The sequence below is a fragment of the Embiotoca jacksoni genome, unplaced genomic scaffold (genome assembly GCF_022577435.1).
Source record: "Embiotoca jacksoni isolate LCO1_2020_lvr unplaced genomic scaffold, fEmbJac1.0.p SCAF_7, whole genome shotgun sequence".
NCBI lineage: Eukaryota > Metazoa > Chordata > Actinopteri > Embiotocidae > Embiotoca > Embiotoca jacksoni.
The window spans coordinates 7,174,411-7,191,910 of NW_027185425.1; the positions used below are offsets into that span (position 1 = coordinate 7,174,411).

Genomic DNA, 17,500 nt, shown 5'->3' on the forward strand with positions numbered 1-17,500 from the left:
CTCTGCTAATATTAAGACGGCTGAGGCTCGTATGATTGAATGAGGTGTTACAATTCAGAACAAATTCAACACTTTAACAAAACTGTTGCAATTGCTCAGCGCCTGTGTAAACACGCAGCGCAGCTCGACAAGAGGAAAAATAAATAAGCTTCAATAAAACAGTGAAAAACTGTCATTCATGTGCAGGCCATTTCAGTTTTCCTTGATTATGTTATTGTTCATTCAAAGCAATGTAACGCTTGTCACATTTCTAAACCTTATCTGTCAAAGAAAATTGAGCCTCGCAAAATGAACCAAATGAAAGCTTCAGTAAAAGTGGTCACTTATAGCAGAACATTTTCAAAGGAACATCGTACAAAGTCAAAGTCACTGAGATACATGAGATGTCTTTTTTTAATACTCTTTTGAACAAAGTCTTACTTGGAATGGTGATACGTTTTTCCCCCCTACGAGGAGAGCAGCTGTGTGTCCATCATATTCTTCTTTGGACAGGCACTTTAATACATGGCAGTCCTGCACCTGGAAAAACAGATGCTGCATTTACAAACAGGATGACAGCGTGGCAACAGTATTCAACTGAACAGTAGTCTGACTGCAGTTTTCACTGCGCCACCTCATCCTCCTGAGCTACAACATAAATAGATAACAGAACATACATAGTGAGGTGGAAGTTCCTAGTGTAAAATATTAACACCCAGCCACAGGGTTAATTCATAATGCCTCATTATTACAACATTTTGAGTGAATTACAATAGGACGACATCACAGACATTCTGCATTACATCAGACATTGATGACACCAATAAATGTACCAAAAAGTTCAAGTGGTGGGAGTCCTGAGAAAGTACAATTCAGAGTTCTACTTATCATTCTTTGCACAAACCATTAGTTTCAGGATGGAAAGAAAATGACTAAATATGACCAAAGTAAATGAGCAGAAGGGATATTAGTTGCTGTGAGGCTTTGGATCGGATATTAAAGGAAAGTGATGAAAAAAATTTAAATATTTATCTGACATTTTACTGACACTGAAATTGTAGTTTGGTATGCTTCCCACTGCAGTATGTCATGATCAATAAAGAGCAGCGCGAACGCACACGGCCGTGCTTTACTGAAAGATTAGTCGATGAGATTAAAACGTGATCGGAATGAACCTGACGTCAAATATCTGCCGTTTCACACCTTGCTTCACAGGAGTGCTCAGGACCACGGAGGAATTTCAAATGCACAATCAAAGCCTGCAGGTGAGACTTAAAGATGTTCAATATTTGCTATTCTTCCTCCACATTCCACCGAGAAATCAAATTTCTTTGACTTCCTTTTTTTTTTTTTTTAAGCCTGCTAGTGATTTCATTATATATAACAAACATAAACATACATTATGACTCCTGAAGAATACCGGCAGTGATTTGGGGGCAAAGCTAAGTCACGGCAGAAACAGATGTGCCTGTCTGTGTGTTACCTGTAACATGGTGATGACGTGTCTTTCTCCTGTTTTCGTCCAGATAGGAGCCATCCCCAACTTGACGGCAACTAACCCCACTCTCCGACTCCCTGGGGAGAGAACGAAAAGATGCTGTGAAAGATAACAGGAAGAGGACTCATGGCAAGACACATCTCTGACTAATCACGGCTCCTACCCTCTGTCCACTCATGTCGCTGCCACGGCTCGTCTTTGAGCGGGTTGAGCTTTTCAGCCGTCTGTTGTCTGTATTCCTGTGCCAGGCTCTTCCTCATGTACTTCTGGTTGTCCTTGGTGAGGTGCTCATCAAACCATGTTGTGGTCTTCACTGTTCTGATGCAACCTGCCAACTGGGCCGGACTGCAAGAGAAAAGAAATCAGAGAATCGGGAAGAATTAGCAGGACCATCACTTATGTCCGGAGTGAGACTAATGAGGGGTAAACACAAAGCTTAAAAATATCGACAAATGTTTCCCAAAGCCTAAGGTACAGTCTTAAATGTTTTTGTTTTGTCCACTGCAAAAAAAAAAACAACCATTCAGTTGACCGTCATGAAGGGATAAAGCAACCAGAAAATATTCACATTTAAGAATCTAGAATCAGATTATCTTTTTATTTTTTTCCATTTAAAAAGTGACTCAAGCAATTAATCAATCATCAGACTCGACAGCTATTGATTTTCAGTCGATCAACAGAACAGTTAGGCCGAGATCAGACAGAAGATTCGCAACAAGACGATTTGCAACCACTAGCAAATCCCCAATCGCCATCATTCTGAAACCTGCCAGTTTACACCAAAGCAACAGAGGAGTAAAGTATCGTATCTCCACGGCAACAACTCTGTATTTCCATTTTGACTGCTGGCTTTTTCAAAGCTGGGTATAATTTTTTAACGTCTTAAAAACATGAATAACAATAGTGAATGACGTGCAACGCTTGAGTTTTTAGTCGTGATGAGAGACAAAAATGAGAGGGTCAGGTGGTTAATGCAGATTTAATATGTGAACCTGACACAAGAAAATATCCCGTTTTGTCAATTTCTCCCATCTTCTCCAGAGCAGCACCGTCAATTAGAGCGGTCGGTGTCTTTTCTAATAATCAGTAACAACACTAACCATTGTGCAAGGTGACATCCTCAAACAGCTAAATGTGTCTTGCGAACAGCAGTCCACCCTTAAACACATTCAAGGTACAAACAAACAAAATTGCAAACAGCTGGCAATTTTGTTTGCTTAATTGTCAAAATTATTGCTGCTTAATTCTCTGAACATCATCATTTCAGCGCTAATGTATCTATTCAATGCGTAATCTACGAGGGCTGGGTCATATCTACTCTCATTACTATTGCACAGTAACGAGAGTAGATATTGTCTTAGATTTTGGATATCTTATCATGACATAATTGTTTTTTTTTTTTTTACTGGTTTTAAAAGGCTGCTTTATAGTAAAGTGATGTGGTTTTCTGAATCTACCAGACTGCTGTTCTATTATTTGCCTTTACCAACTTAGTTGCCATAACCACATTACTGGTGATTATTTATCAAAAATCTTATTATGTAAATATGATCTCAAAATGCCCGTAATATCGTTGCCCTGTCGATATCAAGGTATTTGGTCAAGACTATCGTGACATTTGAATTTGCCCGTTTCCACCCGTCCCTGTAGTCTACACTGAAACATGCCTCGCTGCTTCAGATCTCCTGAACATCTGCAGAGTCCTTCCTGATGCGTAACGAGCAGGAGGTCCACACCATCACACGGACAGTAGAGGCATTTTAAGTGCGTTAAGGTCACTGAACAGAGCGAACCTATGTTAGATTAGCACATCTAGCCGGTTAGCATCGTTACCTTTCGGCTGCTGCACGCGGAGAAATGAGACGAGTTCCCCGCTGGAGAAGAAGCCGACAGCCCCACGTTGCCATTGTGCGCCTTAATGTACGCAGTTATACATATATAGATGAAGTTACACGTAAACTAGGAGGACGTGGCGTCGCTAAACATAAACACACATGCCTTCGTTTTCGTCCTGCCCTAAATGTCACCCTTGGATACTTCCGGTACCTGACCAAGATAGTTCCGCAGTAATGAGGCTCATGACAAAGGTTCCGCACAACTATGTTTTTTTTGTTTTGTTTGTTTGTTTTGGTAGACCTTGATAACCTAATGAATTGAATATTCACAAACCCAATATCAAAGATATAATTGTATTTTAAAAAAAAAATCTAATTCAGTCAGAGACACAGAAAGAGTTTTAAATGCATATGTTTCTGAGTTTTATGAAATGCATGAATAATTAAACTATTTTGAAATTTTATTGTCATTATTATTATTGCTATTGAATTAAACATGACATTTTTGCTGAAGGAATTATTTTACATTTTACAACAGAATAGAAGAGAGCTGAATAAATGTAGCCTCCAGTAGTATTTTTGTTCAGTTTAAGTAGTTATTTCCAAGTCCCTGGTTCGACTCAACTGAACCTTTCCTGCATGTCATCCCCTGCTTACCCATGTTATCTGTCTACCTCTACTGCAACTATCACATAGGCTATTTGCCAAAAACAACCCAGCTGCTATGAACCTGGTCCTCTCAGCCTCTGCCAGTGTAACTCTTCTGATGTGGGTGTCTGATAGAGAAACCGATATCAGGAGGTTCATGTGTTGAATACTAATCAGACTGTCAAAGACTCAGGAAAGTATGGAGTGTACTCTCCGGACAGCACAACTTTGTTTCATCCCAATTAACTGTATGGAGATTAGTGAAATAATTTATTCTTGTATTTTAATGTGCGTCTGGGAATAAGTGAAAGAAAGCTCTTGTCAATGAAGGTGTCTGTGGGCTCACAGTTTTATTTGTATGTGTATGTGTAGTACTTAGAACTATTGTGTGTGGAGTTCCAGTTCATTCAAAAATGAGGCACGGCTGTCCACGAGAGACAGAGTAATGTGTAATTTCTGCTCTCTGTGGGTCTGCAAATTCAAATTGACTATTTTCAGTGGCAAACAGACAGAAGCTCATTGACCAACCAACGGGTTGCCAGGCTACCTGTGTTTTTAGATTACAGCATGCATGCAATCACACACGCACAGTTGTTTTTTTTGTCCATTAGAAAGACATTGACTACTTGTGGAGGTTATCTTTTCTAAACTATAACCACAACACCAAACTGCAACATAACTGGCAATCCTTTATGGTTTACCACAAAGACACTCTCGTTGAGAGGGTCAGCCTCCATAATGTGACTGTGACAACAAATACAAACACACACACACAGACACAAAGCTCAGATCACACTGAAATGAGAAAACCAAAGTGTGTTTATTGTAATCAACATGCAGAATACAGAAAACGATTTTCAGCTCACAGATGAGTGTCTACCACTTGTCTATTCTCCCAAAACTCTTTACAATGTAAGAAGGTTATTAAGAAATTACAATTATTTAGTTGTTCATTTCCATTTAGCAAAATCTCAAACAAATCTGTAGAAAATAACCCAGAACACCCAAGACAACCCTAAAACTCCTACAAATGACAGAGATACTTTATTTCAGAACTAGCAAGCGGCTACTAGAGATTGGATATAAGCGGGAGCTGAATTATTCATGCATTTATGCAGCACACTAACGGGAATGTTATCATTCCCTTAAGTAACGTTTGCAAATTCTAACTCTAAGCATTTCAAGTTAAGTAGTCTCATATTTTGACTTTTCTACTCACAGATCTTTTAGTCTATGTACTTGCTAGTTATCTAAATAAGGTAGGAGTGTCATTTCTTTCAGTGGGCTATGGTCTGAGTTGCATGCTGGTTCAGAAGACTGTTCTTATTTCTATAAATAGATTTCCAGTATACAGTACATAGTTATAAGTTCCCAGGTGATGCCATTGTGGCCAAACATGCAATATTCATCAATGGAGTAGTTCAAATTGTTTCACCAGAACAAACTAATTCTCTGAGCTAGACTACTGTATGTAGTATTGTTGTGTGTACATGTTTGTGTATGTGTGCTTGTGCTTTTGGACATGTATATGTATTATACAGTACTTAAATGTATATATTTATATATAATTTATATATATGTTTGTATGTGGAATTGTGTGCTCGTAGTCCATTGTCAGGGGCTGAAGGTTCTTGTGGACTCGTAGTCCGACATACACTTGGGTTTAATTCCTTTCGCATTGTAGTAGTCTACCACCTGGTTAGGGACTTCTGCGAGCACACTCTTAGCCAGGGCAGCTGGGGAGGCCTGGAAATACAGACAGAGAGAGAAAGGAGGACACGGGTCACAGATACACACACATCACCAGCATGCCTGATTCTAAGATGAGAGAATTTACTGTTGAGCCTTCTGTGAGACTGATGTGATGTCTGACGACCTCAAAAACATCCCTACTTTCACCTTTTGTTCTCTACCATAGCTTGGTATCTGTACAGTATATGTGTGCACCGAAATGGGACAAGAGAAAAATACATCACATCCTGTCAGATTCTGCAGAAAAGCACTCTCTTTACACTATACAAAAGTGAATGAGCGTGCACAGTACTACAATTTCTACTGTGAGTCCATAATTAGCATATATTCCAGTTGTGGACTATATGTTTGTGGCTATTTGCTCTATCGATTTTCTATCAGAAAAAAAATGCTTTTTCAATCGGGGTACAATTACAAGGGTCTCTGGTAACTGCAGGCTCAAGAAAACATTTCAAAATTTTGATGACATTTTTTTTTTCTTTTTCTGGCGGGAGCTACTGTTCTTAGAAAAAAGTATAAGTTTATATTAGAAAACACTCATACTAATGATAAAAACCAAATGGATTACAACTAAATAATCAGAGCTGTTTGCCACCAGCATGCACGTCGTAAAAATTAGACCATTCAGCCACTTGTCTGCATGCACACACATGCTGCCACAGCTCTCTATCACACACATGCACACACACATACTTCTGAATCCTCAAAGTCAGAGACTCTGTCGTACTCCGTCTCATAAATCCCGGAGACAATGCATCATCAAAGTGCACCCACCCCAACCTTTTCACCACTCATCCTCCTCTCATTTCTACCCTCCCTCCTTCTCTCTCTCTCCTCCGCTCCTATCTACCTGTTATCCCCCACTCTGCCTGTCACCCAGCAGCTCCGTCCTGCTAATCCCTTCTGAAAAGAAACGACAGAGCAGAAAATCACCTCTCCACCTCTGTCACACACTCCCTCGCTCCCTTTTGTCTTTAGCTCCGGTCTTCTGTTGACCCCCCCCCCCCCTGCCAACACCACCACAAACGAGCGGGCTGTCTCTCTCCATCCGCTCTTCCTCATCCGTCCTCATTTATGCTTCACCTCTCCTCTGTCAGTCTCTCTATCTATCTCTATATACTTTTGTTTATACTGTGTGTTACCACTCCTTCCTCTGTTTCCTAACACCCTTCCTTTCGCTAACTGTTTAGACAGAATATAATTGGTTAATTTCCCGACCTGTCACAGATCGAACTCACCATAACAGACCCAGCCAAACACATCTGGCCAAAGCCAGGCAAAAATATTGCCATCCGAGAGAGAGATATGAACACACACACACACAAATTCACCCACAAGCACGAGATGTTGTGTTCTGATGTGTTTTGACGAGCACACCAAGCATATTACACCCACACACTCGCTACCCCTTGAATGCAGTAATTCTCTCCAACATGCACACGCACACGCACACACACACACACGTGCACACACACACGTGCACACACACACACACACACACACACACATACACTCTTACACCAGAAATCACTCCGTCATTCCCAAGTGTGAGTGCTAAAAATGCCCAAAATGTCCTCATTAATAATCCTCAAATAGGTCCTGGCAAAGATAGATAAGTACATGCACACAGAAATAAAGCCATGGTAGGGAACTTTTCAAAATGCCGGTGCTGGTTTACCGTATGAGGGAGAAACTGTGAGAATTTTACTGCTTGGAAAATCATGATTTGTCAAAGCTTGAAAATATAAATCAAATTAGATGAATTGATTTAGAGCTGTATCCCATGTCATCTTTTTTTTTTTTACGTAATTATATTAGTAAGTAATAGCTGACAGATTTAGAGCAGCTTATGTTGATATTTTGATACTCATTTGCTCTAAAATGACTCATAAAAGTCATGTTTTGCAGACAGACGTAAGAAAAACAGTGGGCTGCTTCATTTATGGTTAAATGGAAGTGCTGTTGCATGCTGCTTCTATTAAAGTGCCAACTGTTTGTGTTTGTGAGACACAAATCTGTTTTGGTCAGACAGACAATAACCATGGCGTTTAAATAAAATGCGAGATAATTGTTATTTGAATGAAGGAGATTATACTATTTGGCTGTTGTTTAATTAGGTAAACAAAGCTCAGCAGCTGTGGTTTCTATGCTTGTCTTCACATGGGGGCACTGATAATTAAGGGTTTCCCAAATAGGGTTTGTTTTCGGCCCAAATCCAGATCTAAATCCTTTAATATTGGTTTCTATTGAGACCAACCCCATACTTACATTTACAAAAAACCTGCATATATGTATTTGGGGTAAAATTAACATGTATAAACCTTGGTTTTTACTAGAGCTCTGATTAATGGGCAAAACCCACCACTGCTCTAAATCATACTTTTGATGCTTTGTGAAGACAAAGAAAAGAAAATAGGATTTGTAAAAACTGAAAGTAGTATTGTTTGATATCAGCACAGAATTTCAGGTTCAAGTAAGTAGTCTTTTCATACCTTTGTGACCCTGATGTAAAATTCGTATTGATTCTTAAATTTTCTATGCCCTTTTATGTTGTTGAGAAGGCTTTGAAATAGACCATCTAGTAGCCACGGATGCTGGCTGTGGAGAAGGAGAAAAACTAATTGTACAAAAACAGCTGGAAAACAGCATCTGGTGAAAAAAATCCCCACCACCACCTACGTGTTTGAAGTCCTTGAAGGGGACAAACTGCACGATGTCGCGGAGGACAGGCTCGCCCTTGGGTGAACGCAGGATCCCATCATCCCCATCCAGTATCTGCATGTCTGTGAAGTCTGCGTTGCCCACGCCAACGATGATGACAGACATGGGCAGGTGAGAAGCATGCACAATGGCCTCCCGCGTGTCTGCCATGTCAGTGATGACGCCGTCTGTCAGGATCAGTAGGATAAAGTATTCCTGGTGGGGCAGGTAGAGGAGGGGGGTGGAGTTGGGGGTGGGGGGTGGGAGGGTGGGAGGTGGGTTGTGGTTGACAGGGGGGAAGGAGGAATAGAAGTTCAATGAAATCTATGTCTTAAAAGTTGTCTGGGGCTAATTTGAATAAAACTCATTCTAATCCACCAGAGAGCCGGAAAGCAGCAGTAGGCATTAAGGGACAGAGGAATTTGTGCTCTAAAATTGATGACTGTAATCAAATTAATATCAATCAATCCCCCCCCTTCTTTTAAATCCATCTCTTTTTGCTTATCTTCGCCTCATCTTCTACCTCCTCTGATATCTCACTTTTCTGTCTTTTTATTGCTATTTGTCTTTATCTCCTCTCCCTGTCTGCCAGTGCAAACAACAACAGTCACAACAACAGGAACAAAATGGCACAGTCCTATTTTTTAATCTTTCTCATTCTCTCTCTCACCATGGCCTCTTTGGTGTGCATCTCCTCGGAGGCAGAAGAGGCCACTTTCTGAATGATTGGGGCGATGTTAGTGGGCCCGTACAGCTGGATTTTCGGGAGGCAATTCTGGTAGGCCTCCACCACACCTTGGATCCCTGGAACACACATACATCCAGGCTCTAATGTATATTGCACTACGCTGACCATGCAAAGTCAAAGTTCGTCTGTTTGCAAAAGTGTCTGCAGAAATAAATGAGATTCTGCGCATGTGATTGCACTCTATGGTAGCTGGGCATTTGTCAAACAGCATTCCCTTAAAGTCCACACAAAGATGCACACACCTTTGCGTCAGGAACAGCAGCTATGCGGGGAGCACAAAAGCCCATTTCACACATACAGATTAGTGTTGTTTTTCCTCTATCTTAGCGCCTGAAAGACTTCCTGCAGCATAGTGACAAATCTTCCAGCTGTATGTGTATGAGCGTGTGTGTTAAAGTTGTGAGCATGCCTGTGTGTATCTGTATGTGTGAGAGGAAGAAAGAGAGGGAGGGGAAAGACATAGCGGGAGAAATATGGGACTGACAGCTAGAGAGAGATGAGAGGCGTACAACGGTGATACCGTAGGACTGTTTGAGTTCTGTGATGTATGAACTGTGCATGTGAATCCAGGAGTTTGTATAAGAAAAGTTAAGTTTGTGTGTGTGTGTGTGTGTGTGTGTGTGTGTGTTGGGGGAGGTAGCTCACCAGCACATTCAGGATTGTCCTCATCAAAGTTCACAGCAAAATCATGCGAAACCTTCAGGGCAGAAAACACCAGGGCCTTTTACCGGCACAACAAACTAAACACTCAGCACAACATGTCCAGTCCAATTTACAGGTTGACAGATATGTTCTCCTTTCATGTTGAACCAAAGCAAGCTCCAAAAGGTTTCTGAAAATCTAAGTCTAAACTATCAAGATCTCCTTCTGCTACTGCAAACACACATCTCAAATATCCTACCTTGAATTCAGGTGGTATCAGAGCTCCAAAACCAAATGCAGGGAACATTTTATCACTAGAGAAACAACGAGACACACGATTCATTGAGAAAAGTACAGAGCGATGGCGAAATACTGTAATTAAGAAACTTTTTACATAATGAGTCGGTTGAAATCCCTTCTTTCAGACATTACTCAAAGGATTTCATCCTCAGAGGGAAGCGCTAGTGTGTGTATGTGTCTGGATGTGTGTATGTGTCAGCGTTAGGAGAATGATGATTGATGGAGTAAATTCTACCTGTCATAGTCTTGGCAGATCTCTCCTACTGCCACCAGCGCTTTGAGGTACTCATTGGGTTGATAGGGGTGGATGTAGTGGAGGGAGCAGCTGTTTCTGGGATCCCCATTGGACGCCGTAAAGTCTATTGCCACCTGGGACAGAGGCACGCACACACACACACACACACACACACACACACACACACACACCACACACACACACACACACACACACACACACGCACACACACTCACACAGCATGAGTGGGCACTAAAAGGCAATGATACACCGATGTACTGTGAATACTAAGGAGATTAGATGTGAGAGAACGTACTGTGAACTGAATCTGGCAGCCTCCCATGATGTAATCCAGGAAGGAATACATTTTGATGATCTGTCAGGAATGAAAATTCAAATTTAAGCTTCATGTCATGAATTGTTCATTCGATATGAAAAGACAGATAGCCAGTGTTCATTGTTGTAGTAAGGGGATGTGTTTCCACAACTGGTGAATGCTCGCTTCTCAGCAATATGATACAATACATACAATGAACACGTGATCACATATGCATGAATACACCCTTCTATCAACACATACAGTATACCCATGTGCATCAAACATCAATAGATAATGATTGAGGGGGAATTCCTTTTAGTGAGAATGACAGAAAAAAGCAAAAGCGGTTAAATGTAATTGTGTTCAGAGTGTGGTGATGCTTGAAATTATTGCTGAAATAATTAAGCCGATTAATTTACTGATCGAAAGAGTTGGAAAATTCCCTAGTTCCTGCTTTTCATTTGTGATGATTTGCTTCTTTTCTCAGTTTTATATCATTGCAAATTTAAAATGTTTCAGCTTAAAAATATTTCTGGGACAAAAGTACTCATTTGAAGATCACACCTTCCACTCAGGCCAATGTGAGTTTTGGAATTTTTAGACTATTATCTGACATTTTAGAGGATTAACAATGAATTTAGCAATCCGTTGACAGATACATGAATACTGAGAACAATCGTTTGTTACCACAGAAAAGTACACATTACCAGAAATGTATTGCAGGAATTACAAGGATTTTATATTGTGTTACATCACCTTACAGTGGTTGAGAATGACAACACCAGAGTTTCTGTAATTCTTCTTCTTCATCTGATATTTAGGGTTGATGCACTCCCATTGAATCTGGGCAAAAACACACAAAAATTAAGCTTATGGTAGTGTGTAGGGAGTAAAGAAGGAATTGTATGACTACATGTACAGGACATAAAGATGCAAGACTATTAAAAACACCTCCACACTGACTGTGTACACGTCTCATTCACCTAATGTGCAGAAGTATGCGTGTACATTTTCGTACCTGTTTGCCCTCCTGCTCTGCCTGCAACTCCTTAAATGTGGTCTGAAACTCCCCAATAAAGTCATGTTTTCCATTGGAGTCCCAGTCCCAAACTGTGCACTGGAACAGATACATACACAAACACACGTTCATTGAGTTAGAGCACAGCTGCGACATAGTTATCTAAGCGTGCACACACACATGCACTCTTAGGCATGCAGGGAAATGCCATGCTGAATGATTGATAAGGTGGTGTTGGTGGGGGGGCAATGGAGCAGTGAAATATTAATCTGAAGATGCTGAGAGCGACGCGGTTTAATAGGCAGCTTTATGGATGTGTGTCTGTGTTTAGATGTAATAGTCTGTTTCTCTCAAAGGACCTACTAGACAAGATAAATTACCTCAATCAAGCGAGGGTCAGCAGGCCAAGGCTTAGCACATCATGAAAAATAACCAATGCTATAATTTCAAAAGGCTACAAAAGGCACCAATATTTGAGCTGTCCGGTGGAGTTTCCACAATGAATTATATCCAATAAAGTTTGACATTCATTAACAAAGAGACACAGAAAAATCCTGTCTGTTCTGTGACGGTTTAATGGCTGTGAATGAGTCATTTAGCTGTAGAGTCTGTGACCTTCTTGTCCATAAGGTCAACCCGGACACTAGCCATCAGAACCAATCCAACAACCCAGGAGTAGAAGCAATGACCATCAGTAATCTCCTTATTTCCTGTCTCCCACTTCAGATGCTGAGAGCCTGCGCCTTAAGTGTATGCATGACATTTTTGTCTATGTGTGATCATCTGTGGAAAATGTGTGTTTGTGTTTTTGACAGTGTGAGGGAGAGAGCGCTTGCTTTTGCAGCCGTGCTTCCACTTTAAGTTGCTGAGAGCTGTGCTTGAGAGTAATGAAAAAATGAAGAACCATTCACTGAATGCTAACTGTCTGATGGAGAGAGAGAGAGAGAGAGAGAGAGAGAGAGAGAGAGGAGAGAGAGAGAGAAGGAGGCCGATGGAGAGACGGAAAGAAAAGTAGCGAGCTGGAGAAATGGGTACGGAGAAGTACAAAGGAAGAGACAGCGAGACACTGCAGAGGAGGGTTATGCATTTATGCATTGGTCAGTTCAAACCCTGGTGAAAAGAAAGCAGTGGTCTGAATAGAAATATCTGCCCTGCCATTTCTCACTATAGCCCTGATACTTTAAACAGGTAGCCCTGGAAACCATCGCCGATGGTGTGCATGTGTGTTTGTGAGTGTGCGAGCCCTTTCTCCTGCTGTCAGGAGCCATGCAGAGTTAAGATGCCTCTGAATATTTAATGAGCAAGCTCATGTTTATTCATGGTACAATAACTGTTTGCCGCTGATGTGCAGCCACCACTTTCGGGCACACACATAGATCTATTCTGACAAGTAAAGGTACGATTTTAAGATGACCACTGAGCCCTTTCACATACGTGTGGCTCTTTAAACAACACATTGAGATCAGGAAAAACAGCACATCACCGGAACTGAACTCATGGCTCTGATTGAGGCAGCTTTGAGTCTTGCTCACATCATTTTACTTAATTATAATCTTGTGGGTAAGTGGCACTTTGCTTATGTTTTATGAATCTAGATATATTTTTAGAGATCTGAAGTAGGCCTAAATGTTTTGTATGGGGCACAAGAAGTAAGACATCTGCAGGCGTTCAGGTGCTGTTTGGCCTTGATCCTTTAAATGAACTGGGGGGAACTTAAATAATGAAGAGAGCTGCGGTCAAGGTTTTGCAACGCAAAGATTGTTGCAGCTTTTGTTTAAGGTTAATAATGTTGCCATTAGGTTAATAATGTTGCCATTATTTTGACCAGCTTAAAACTTTGCAGTGTGTGAAGGTGCAAACTCACCTTTAGCTCCCTTTCATGGTCTCCACTGCAGAGTGTGTTCAAGGAAACTTTGCAGGATTTCCAAACTGGGCTCAGGTTGTTCATGACCGTCTGTGCACATTCAATACACACATTAAATGCACACCCATAATTAATCACAGATCAGAAATAATCAAGTCATGTGTGTACATGTAATTACCTCAGTTCTGTGCACGAGCGACTCAGTCCCATCATCATTTATTCTAAAAATCTCCAGGAAAGGATCTGACTTGCTGAAGAAGTCCTTCAGAGAAAAAACACGCATTTAAGGCATTCCCTCAGGATTGCCTTTGATCACCATAAATCATTCATAAACTAACAGAATCATTATTTCACCCCGTTTTCCTCTCTTTCTCTTTTGTTTCTTCTACCCATCCCTTTCCTGTCCTCTCCAATTTATCCTGCCCTCCCTTGCTTTCTTCCATCTTTCCCCTCGGGCACAACTTGTTTGGGTTAGTCATCCATGGCCATGGATGTGTGTGTGTGTGTGTGTGTGTGTGTGTGTGTGTGTGTGGTGTGTGTGTGTGTGTGTGTGTGTGTGTGTGTGTGTGTGTGTGTGTGTGTAGAGGCTGAAAATTAATATAGTTATCTGTGAATGTCATGGGGTTGGTGAGATAAAAGGAGGTTATTGGGGAGGGGAGGTGCCCACCTATCTCAGCAGGCCTCCTTTAATGCCAGATTGTACTTCTGTGGATTGTGAGTTGCTTCATCATCAAATCCTACAACACATGCTTCTCCACCTACGCACTTGCTTGACACCATGCATGCACAAACTCATGTCAACAATATTTTCCTTTCTTATCTAAAAGAAAGCCTTGCCATTTTTCGATAATTATAAGTACTAATAATAAGTGCACATACATACAATCGCACAAACCTTGTCATCTAGTTTACGAGCACTGAATGAGAATTCAACATAGTCGTCATTACCAGACAACTCCTCTGCTGTCACCTAAAGAGGGAGAGCGAGAAGAGGAAGGTTGAAAGGAAGAGAGGGAGAGACAGACACAGAAGTAAAGGAAGGATGTGAGAGAAAATTAGATGGAAATGAGGCACAGAACAGATTGAACAGGCAACATCATCAAATTAATTATCCTCCGAGTGTCTGCAAGATGAGGTGTGTGCTTGATTTGAGCCCATGTAGGTGTGTGTAACTGAGGTGGGCTGACTTTTAAATAGTATCATACCATTATGGAAGACTTTCCTGAAGTATTTCCCTGTTTAAGTAGAGCTTTGGTCAGTTTCCTCTGCGAGACGATCTGAAACAAAATGGAACAGAAACGAAACGAAACGGAAAAAAAAAAAAAGCCTGTTAGTGTCTCCTTTGTGTTACCTGGCACTTTTCTTTAATGTTAGAATTCAACTACCTGCTTAGACATTCAGTAGACACAAAGCATGATGGAGTCACCTTTCTCACCGACTGTCAAATTACATTTTCACTGACTTGGTAGCCTTGTTTTGATCTGTCAGCTCCTGAGAAATCTGGTGTTGTCTCCACCCATAAACATTTTGCTCTAGGCTGGTGCTGTACAAGTCCCTGCTGAGGAAGAAGTGACTGTCCATGGTTGAAAGTAGGGGGGCCAGTGAGACACAATGGATATCCACACAAACACACAAAATGAAACAACAAAGAACAATAGCATCTAGGAACTCAAAAGAAAAATACAAAGTGAAATCTTGATTCCAATGATCTACCAATGCTTTCAAATGAATTATTATTATTATTCAAGAGCAAAATTGATACGCACGTTTTGTGCATTTGGGACTAATTACTGAAATGTCTCAATACACATTTCAATATTCTTAATTGACGCGTGGAGACAATCTATGACTGAAAAACTATATATAATTTAATTAAGTTCACAGATCTGAAGGTGTTTTTAATTTTCAGTTTTGACATAAAAATGTTTTTGTTTTTTTTATATATACATTTTTTTAAGTATCATTGCAAGAAAAACAAAGGAAATGTTGTTTGTTACCAACTTTATTTAATTTATAACATATCTTTTGGCCACTTGAGGGCAATAAAGAAAATCTATTAACACAACACTTAGAGTAATTTTCACCTTTTGCCATCTATTAAGTATGGCATAATTTTAGGATTAAATTAGAGGAGTGCTTGTGTCGACATGGGGGAATATCAACCAAACCTCTTTTTGGCTCTTATTTAATCTCCAAAAACTCCTGAAACATCGTACTCTTTAGCTATTAAAGATAGCTAGTCGCTAATCAATATATATATATGATAATAAATATTATAATAGATATATGTGATAGTATACAATGTTTTTTGGGGGGGTTTTAACTGACTGTGGCTGTACAACATAGCAGTAATGTTAATATGTTGTCCACTGACTATTGTAGATATAAAAATATTGATTGTAACACTTTTAAACCTGATACCTTGTCTTATGTGATGGCTTACATGAAATCTGCGACAATATTACTGACACAATGTGTCTGTGACAAGCCTTTCCACTCACTTAAATTCCCAGTGATGACACTTAAGTTAAAGTATGTAACACTCAGCCACCACAAAATCTTTCTGTTGTCTGTCTCACTATTCTCTAAACTGATCTCGATAAATAGATCAGTTACAACCAGTTACTGAAATCCTCACGCACACCTTTGGCGCTTTCTTATTACACTGAGATAATGTTGTCTTTTTTTTAAACAAAGCCCTGGATAACAATAGACTCAAGAATGTTGCTGTTCACACCCAGACAAAATCTTGGCAACATGTTATTCCATTTCAGTCAACCTCTCTCGACTTCAACATCTCCTCTTTCGTGTCTGTTATCTCACTGTTGTAAATCCACCATCTTTGTGTTGCAGATAATGTCTCTGACAACAAGAAGTGAAAGTAAATACTTTCACCCCCCCTGCACAGCAGACTGGACTTTTAAGGAGATGGTAATTCCATGAAATCAACTTTTTAACAACTAACAATTTTCTTTTAAAATGCTCTTGGATATTGAGTGAATGAAGTAAATGAAGCAAATCTTTAAATATTGATTAAAACCACGTCATTAAGAGTGGCGACAACTCATTAAGTGAGCGACAAGGCTATGTAGTTAAGCATATGCACGCATAAATGCTTGGCAAACAGTTTGATGCACCCTTGGGGCTCTATGTAGGTAAGGACTCAAGGACATAGAAAGCACAGTACATGCAGATAGTGACAGCAGCCGACCTCAAGTGAAAGATGACATTAGGATTCCTTCCACAACTAAAGTTGACTCTTCACCCTAATTAAATTACACATTACCCGATATGTATCGTTAACATCCTGACATGCTCAGTGAACTTTACAAAGGATTATATACTCCAGACATTAATTCCCAACCATAAATCATGCACTCTGCTTTCAAGCATGTACAGCTCTAAAACAGACTTGCAGTAAATAAAACACCAAGTATATGTGAGGTTCAGTGCAACCTGCTGTTTAAAAGTGCACTCACTGATGCACATAAATGCATTCACCTGTGGAAATATACTGATATCATACGCACACTTCTGATTCTTATGGTAAACAACATGTGTACCATATAAACTTATAACTTTACTCCCACACACAATTTAGCTATAGTGCAGCAACCTATTCAGTCATATAAGCTTAACATGTAGGAGCTGTTTATTTCATTGAATAGTATTCACTGGAGAGACACCGTAATAACAAAGAGTGTTTATGAATCATATGTAAAATGGTGTGATTTTATCAAGTGTACAGAATTTTGTGTTATGATTTTTCACTTATTCACTTTTTCACTATGTTTGTATTTATCTGTCAAACCACTCTTCTTCATCAACTGGCTTGCTGTATACATGCTCCCTAAACAGGCAGAGGACACTGACCTGTCCTAAGGTACACTCCATGGCTCCCAGGAAGTCGGCATCACGGAGGCCATTGTTGCCAGAGCTGATATCGTGAAGTTCAAAGCGGA

The 17,500-nt window shown here is 40.2% G+C and overlaps 2 protein-coding genes across 2 annotated transcripts in view; both read right to left on the minus strand.

The window, feature by feature from the left end:
• The window catches only part of mrpl3 (mitochondrial ribosomal protein L3), a 9,265-nt gene extending 5,738 nt beyond the window's left edge, over positions 1 to 3,527 (minus strand). The window contains exons 1-4 of the mRNA XM_069176793.1: positions 3,311 to 3,527; positions 1,641 to 1,822; positions 1,463 to 1,554; positions 421 to 519 (exon numbers count right to left, since the gene is read on the minus strand). Coding sequence (XP_069032894.1) covers positions 421 to 519; positions 1,463 to 1,554; positions 1,641 to 1,822; positions 3,311 to 3,384 — 447 coding nt within the window. The 5' untranslated portion in view covers positions 3,385 to 3,527. The remainder of the gene's footprint in view (positions 1 to 420; positions 520 to 1,462; positions 1,555 to 1,640; positions 1,823 to 3,310) is intronic.
• Positions 3,528 to 4,761: 1,234 nt separating this feature from the next.
• Positions 4,762 to 17,500, minus strand: part of cpne4b (copine IVb) — a 20,269-nt gene continuing 7,530 nt past the window's right edge. Inside the window, exons 3-16 of the mRNA XM_069176295.1 lie at positions 17,412 to 17,500; positions 14,744 to 14,815; positions 14,434 to 14,508; positions 13,717 to 13,800; positions 13,539 to 13,628; positions 11,675 to 11,773; positions 11,413 to 11,499; positions 10,654 to 10,713; positions 10,338 to 10,471; positions 10,062 to 10,116; positions 9,806 to 9,857; positions 9,083 to 9,216; positions 8,392 to 8,628; positions 4,762 to 5,706 (exon numbers count right to left, since the gene is read on the minus strand). The exon at positions 17,412 to 17,500 is cut by the window's right edge and continues 91 nt beyond it. Of these exons, the coding sequence (XP_069032396.1) occupies positions 5,575 to 5,706; positions 8,392 to 8,628; positions 9,083 to 9,216; positions 9,806 to 9,857; positions 10,062 to 10,116; positions 10,338 to 10,471; positions 10,654 to 10,713; positions 11,413 to 11,499; positions 11,675 to 11,773; positions 13,539 to 13,628; positions 13,717 to 13,800; positions 14,434 to 14,508; positions 14,744 to 14,815; positions 17,412 to 17,500 (1,400 nt within the window). The 3' untranslated portion in view covers positions 4,762 to 5,574. The remainder of the gene's footprint in view (positions 5,707 to 8,391; positions 8,629 to 9,082; positions 9,217 to 9,805; positions 9,858 to 10,061; positions 10,117 to 10,337; positions 10,472 to 10,653; positions 10,714 to 11,412; positions 11,500 to 11,674; positions 11,774 to 13,538; positions 13,629 to 13,716; positions 13,801 to 14,433; positions 14,509 to 14,743; positions 14,816 to 17,411) is intronic.